The following is a 6,608-nucleotide window of genomic DNA, read 5'->3' as shown; positions in this document are numbered from 1 at the left end:
TGGAAGTTATCGAACGATTTGTGTCTTTCGAAAGAGTAGTTGAATGTGTGTCACCTACACCACACAATTCCATTGGATCTGTTTTTATGTTATCGTGAGTGCTTCTTCATTTTCCTACTATTAGATATTGATTATTTGCATTGGTCAGACGATGGAGTCTTGTCATCATTTCAGTCACTCCAAGAGTAAGATCATTCTATTGGTCCATGTTAATAAAAAGACCGCAGTCAATTATTTCATAGATTTTTACTTGCCAGAATATTTAATGAAAAAAGTGAGGACGAATCCCCATCCGGCACTGATGCTGAACGGTCACCTTCAGACGCTCGGTCTAGAAATTCTCCGTTCGTCTTTTGTTGTGCCATTCATTTAATCTCTTAAGCCTGAAATTGACTAATAGGCTGGACTTTTAAGGAATTTAATTCGGATATTGTTTCTAAAATAACCGAAGCCTCATAATATTAAGTAGGCACAACAGAATTATTGACCTGTCAGCGCTACACGTAAAGCTGTCGTTGTATGATGCTTTGCCAAGTGACTTGAAACAGAAATATGCGTGACAAAAATAGTACTGTGTATAGATGACAGACACTAATCTATTTTATAAGTAGGTTTAGGTTTTATAAGTAGGTTTTATTACAGCCGTTAGTAAGATGGAAATAGTTTCATGTCGAAATTTACAGCAGCTCTACTTGAAAACACGAGTAGAAATAGAAACTGGAGCGTGAATCGTGCGTGAGACAGATGCACGAATGCCAGACTGTCGTCTGCTTCTACCAGTGTTACCAATCCAGTTACGAAAAATATAGCGACTGTGAACTGTAACGAATCTCTCTCTCTCTCTCTCTCTCTCTCTCTCTCTCTCTCTCTCTCTCTCTCTCTCTCTCTCTCTCTCTCTTATTTAACGACAGGGCAAGAGCGACTGCATGTGACACAGACCATGCAAGGCTTCCTGCAACTTGTATTACAGTTGTATGTATTTGTGCAGAGAACAAACTTTATTAGGTTATTGTGTGTTAATATACGCTGAAGCATTAAACGATAAGACTGCCAATAACAAAGCATTTTATCGTAGAGATTTATTTTTTATAATTACTGCACTAATTTTGCCCTTAATCTGAATGACGTTCGGTTAACATGTATAGTCATTTGAAGTATATTTTATATGATGTAGCTTATTGAGATCAACTCTACGAAATTATGAAATCTCTCTCTCTCTCTCTCTCTCTCTCTCTCTCTCTCTCTCTCTCTCTCTCTCTCTCTGACAACTTCGGAGCTGGACAACATGCTCAACATTTATATTTACAAAATGCTTGTGTGCCTTTACACGAAATATGCTTAAAATATAAGACTTTGGATCTGTGCTTTAGTCGAATGACGTGAAATTTTCCCAAGGCATATAAACATACGTTAAGTATTCATAACTGCTAAGTAATCGCATGCAGTTACACAAACCATACATTTGGTCACAATCTGTTTGCACCCACCCTGCTACCGGAAGCCGGTCTCTTCTGAAAAATAGATAATGAGAAGTGAGCTTACTAGGACATGAACACCTGGACGACAAGACGTGTATTATCTAGATTTCATGTCTGTGGAATTATTGCGTCTTCCGATTTAAATAACTTGAATTTGATCAGTTTCATAATTAGCAAAGGTTTTCAGTACCTTTTAAGAATTTGAAATAATTGTAGATATGTTAATGGCTGTGTTTGTTCTTAGACTGTGTTGGATTTGGCTATTATTGCTTTCCTAAGTTAGTTTTCATCGTGTGGAAATGTATTTTTAGTTTCTTTTAATAGAATGTGTGGTTATAACGAAATTTAAGCCATTATTTTTAACATTACTTCTCCATACAGCCTTAGTTGCATTTTCCTATGGTGTCGGGTCGCTTGAGTCTATTTTGGACATTGCTTGTTCCACGCCCAGTGATTTTGTCTCGCTGTGACATCACTCCTACCTTCTCTGCCTACCTCATCCTACTTCCCCCGTCTTTTATTTGTTGTTTTACGGAACACGCCCTTTATGCATTTCACTTTCGAACTAGTTACTTCCAAGATCCACCTCGACATTCTCATCTCTGCCCTTTTCAGGGTTTCCCCCCATTGTCGCCGCCTTGCCCATGTATTGCGCCTTACAGCTGTAGCATTAGACCGATAACTTTTGTAGCCCCTAATCCCAAGTCTCAAAGGAAACTTCTTTTCAAGAATCACCCCCGGAGTCTGTTTCCACTAAACGAAGCAGTTTGTTGTTTCCACTTAAACGAAGCCGCTTGTATTAACTACTCTGCCGGCCCTTCAGCTCTCATCCACACTCCTCGCTTTTGACAGAACAATACTATATATATGCTAATACGTGTAGTAATTGAAGCTACTTATTTTGCTTTGATTCCTCGCCAGGTCCTAACCTTGTATTTCCACTCTAACCTCTCTGATGATTAGTGCTGTTCCTGTTTCTGTAGCATTTCTAGTAGGTAAATGTGTAGTATGCCACAGTTATGCATTATTAGCATATATATGGTTGTCTGTGCGTTTCTGATAAGTCGTTTTTAATAGTAATTCATCTAACCTTAAATTATATCATGACATTTCTGAATGGCCCTTCAGTCAGTTTTACCAAAATTTCAGTCATTCATCCAATTATCCATTTTATCTCAACAAAATTACTTACTAACTATACCAAAGAAAATAGCCCTAGCCCAGCCCCTTGGAAAAATTTCACAAACCTTTCTTCCATTACCATTCTCTCTCTCTCTCTCTCTCTCTCTCTCTCTCTCTCTCTCTCTCTCTCTCTCTCTCTCTCTCTCTCTCTCTCTCTGTATGCTTGTGTATATTCGCATAGTACATGATCTTATATAGGCTACACACTTCTACCCGGGATAAGAATCAGAAGGTTTCGCGCTTTTATCAAGTAACTGAGTTAGTTACCATATAAACTCTTCAATCCTTTTGTGCCCCGCCCCATAAAAGGATTCGGTTTATTTCCTTATACTTCTGTGTCTATAGAAAAGAGCCTTAAGGCTGTTATAAATGTATCTGCACGCTTTTACACAAAGTTCCGGGTCTTTATCTAGGTCTAATATTTCTTTGGTGTCACTATTTATATGATATTTAGTATTTTTTTCATGTTTTTACGGGCATCCCCAGCGGGGTTGTACTAAACACGCCGCAAAGGTCAAGATCCTTCATTTATATAGAAATGAGCCTTTCAAGGCTGCCGTAACCTTGTCTGTACTCTTGCACTTCAGTAAGAACCGGCTAAAAAGATCTGGTTCTCCAGCATTAGTTTAGTTTTCAAACCGTCTTTGAAAGACTGTTGCTCAAATGTTGACTCTGGTCACATAAACTCACTTAACTAACTGAAAATTTTATGAAAAACACTATTTCCACCTCGATTCTGCTCCTAACTACTGAAGGCAAAATCTGCAATAGAAAAAAAAAAAAAAAAACTGAAAAGGTATCTTAATATGCGTTCGTGAAAACTGCTACTGCTCTGAAACTATTATAGACAAAGAACTAAACTAAGTCTCATTTAAGAGCCAAAGAATACGTCAACAATATCTGGAGGAAAATTTAGTATGTTGGGGTTATGTTTTTTATTTTTTATTTATTTATTTATTTATTTATTTGTGTTCGTTCAAGATATTTTTCTTTTTTTGTCAATATTTGACACCATTCCCGTAAAGTGGTGAGTGCGTGGAGGCCCTGGAGAAAAAATTGAATACATTAGAGTTGATGATAAACGTAATTAAGAAAACTTTTTCATTTTATTTTCGTGAATATTTGACACCAGTCCCTGAAAGTGGCAAGTGCGTGGAGGCTATGGAGAAAAAAATTAGTGCATTAGAGTTTATATTCAACGTAAATTAGAAAAAAACATATTTGTTTTATCAAGTTAATATTTAACACCGGCCCCTTATAGTGGCGAGTTCGTGGAGGCGGTAACTTTTTTTTCTTTTTCTTTTTTATCTTTTATTGGAAAAATACGTTCATGCAGATTTACAAGCGGTAACTGGCGCTTTTCCGAAGGAGGTCGTTGGTAACACTGGTGATGATCGTCTGCTGCTGCACCTGTAGGCGAGCCCGTGTGCGGCGGCGATCCCTCGGAGGAGCTTTACTTGCTGACTTACCGCCAGTCGCCAGCGAACGCTCGAGGTGTCTGTTCATCAGTGATGGCACCGCGGACCAAAGTGCTGTTTAGTGCGGGGAGGTTTATCAGTCAATTGAGGACCCCCGGAAATGGAATTCGCACCTACTATTCGTATTCGCACGAGCCGTTCCATCCCCTGAAAAGGGCGCCAGTGTGGACGTCGGCGGCGGAAGCTGTGTCAGTCATCAAGTCCGGTAACGTGTCCTTTGTAAAGTCTTTTAATTATAGTCTTTCTAGTTTAGATGTGTTTAATTTTATCAATATTATTTTATTCAGAAGATTTATATGCGCTCTTTAATGCACTTTAGTCGAACAGTATTCAAGAGCTTGTAATGTTAATAACTATAATATGCTGTGGTCAATAAACTTCTTTGCATCTATAAACTTCTAAGTATCTATACCGGGAGGTCATCAAAAGGTCATGCTGGTTACTTAGGTACAAGCCAGATTAGGGGAGTTTGTTACGAAATTAAATTGATATAGGTAACCAAAGGGACTTATTCTTTAGTCTTCTGTGGATTTTTGTTAGTAGGTAAATGCTAATTGGGCCTGAATCAGATTTTCCATCAATCCAGGTTTTATTTTCTCGTCAGTGTGAGTGACCAGTAAGGTCAGTATATTCAAATCAAACACAGCTTACGAAAAAAAAAAAAAAAAAAACTTTTTAAGGCAATGACATGTTTCACTTATATCATGCATTAGGTGTTTTATATCACGCATTGACTGTTCTAGATCCTATTGAGGTTCATTGTCGGTAGTAGTGCCAAGGTCGTTATCACTGTTGGTAACTGTGTCAAGTTCATTTCATCGCATACTTTCGGTTTATATATATATATATATATATATATATATATATATAGGTATATATAATGTTTACTTTTCTTCATGGTGCCGTGCTACACCTGGCTAGGTTTGCAAAATTACTGTTAATATTAATACAATTTTTGATGGACAATACACCTAGAAGTAAAGTTTATAAAACAGTAGCTACGTAAGTTTTGAGCGAGGAATGCTAACCCAATGTTTTGACCACCTTTGCGGACTTGGTGTAGAATGACAGTCATATTCATAATGACTTCATACAGTACTTTCGAATATGATTATGAATGTGATAGTTTTGGAAGGAATACGATTCGCTTTCAGTTCTGCCTTATTTCTGCCGTGGTCGTGGATTTCCATAATAGAAAAGTTAATTAAATTATTTAGCTAATGCTGTTGGCGGCCAATTTAAAATGCAGATAGACATAACCGTAGTTTACACAATGAAATGAGTGAAAATGGTAACGTCTTCTTGCATGGCAGCTCCTTTGGATACCCATCTATGTGGTCCTTGAGTATATCCTTAAAATCTTTAAAATATGTAAGATTTAAGATATAAAATAACGAAATGGATTTGGAAGTGGAAAAACTATAGAGCATCACAAGAAAAGCGAGTAACATAAACCGATTTAACACATCAGTCTTGGTGCCATAAACTTTAATCTGTCAATAAATAAATAAAATAATTAAACAATTAAAAATAGAGCAGCTCACATTAAACTTGAGTGAATTGACTCTATTGTATAATCTTATTTACATGTTCATCAGCAATGGAACTGGAAGAAAATATGTGTGAAAGATTTTCTTTATAGGTTGTCATGTGGCTCATGTATTACTCTTGGTTGCCACAATAAGTTCAATATATTTTATTAATTAGATCACACAGCTCGGCTGCACTCACAGAGGAGGCTAAGTAACTTGTGACACTTAAGCCCATGGTAATTACTTGATTAAAAATTAATTTTTCCCTTTTTTTCATATGGTTTCACTGTAACGGTTGGATTGCAGCTTTATTCTTGTGACCATTGTTGCTCATGCTCAACATGAGCTGTTGATTTTACCAAGTGAATTATTTGTCATACATATTTTAAGATTTATGCATAAAATGTATACTAATGTGCGTAATCAGAAAAAACCTTGTTCACATGCCATGGGTTTTTAACCATACCTTTTGCAAACTCACATGCAACTATATAGACGGTTTCTGAAACCTTACAGTTACAGTAACCTTACAGTTTCCAAGTACTTACAAGGTTATGAAACACTTGAGAATATTCAGCATCTCGACTTCCTACATGAATAACAATTTAGGCACATATGAAAATTGAAATGGGTTTGTGTGAAAGAAATTGTTTGTTGGAAAATTATGTATAGTATTTGTGCAGTGTTGTGTATTGTGATAATGAAATGCTATTTTTACTTGAGAAAAGTTAATAATTCAAGCTAATTATCAGTAATTTTTCAAAATTGCTCTCAATGTCTAATGTGTTAAAAATGTTGTGCTTAAGGATGAAAATTTTGGTGGTGCCTTATAAGGCAGTTAGCCATAGTTTTTATTTTTAATTTATCCTAAAGGTGAGTAGTTCAGTATTCCATCATCATCTAGGTTTGTTGTTTAATTGTTTACTTCATATTCAACA

At 36.5% G+C, this 6,608-nt stretch overlaps 1 protein-coding gene across 1 annotated transcript in view; it reads left to right on the top strand.

The window, feature by feature from the left end:
• The first annotated feature begins 4,041 nt into the window (after nucleotides 1-4,041).
• Nucleotides 4,042-6,608, top strand: part of LOC135210124 (4-hydroxybutyrate coenzyme A transferase-like) — a 110,089-nt gene continuing 107,522 nt past the window's right edge. The window contains exon 1 of the mRNA XM_064242940.1: nucleotides 4,042-4,343. Coding sequence (XP_064099010.1) covers nucleotides 4,172-4,343 — 172 coding nt within the window. The 5' untranslated portion in view covers nucleotides 4,042-4,171. The remainder of the gene's footprint in view (nucleotides 4,344-6,608) is intronic.

The sequence above is a fragment of the Macrobrachium nipponense genome, chromosome 39, assembly GCF_015104395.2.
Source record: "Macrobrachium nipponense isolate FS-2020 chromosome 39, ASM1510439v2, whole genome shotgun sequence".
Taxonomy (NCBI): Eukaryota; Metazoa; Arthropoda; class Malacostraca; order Decapoda; family Palaemonidae; genus Macrobrachium; species Macrobrachium nipponense.
The sequence above is the reverse complement of the archived record's forward strand: the minus strand, read 5'-3'. Positions and strand labels throughout refer to the sequence as shown.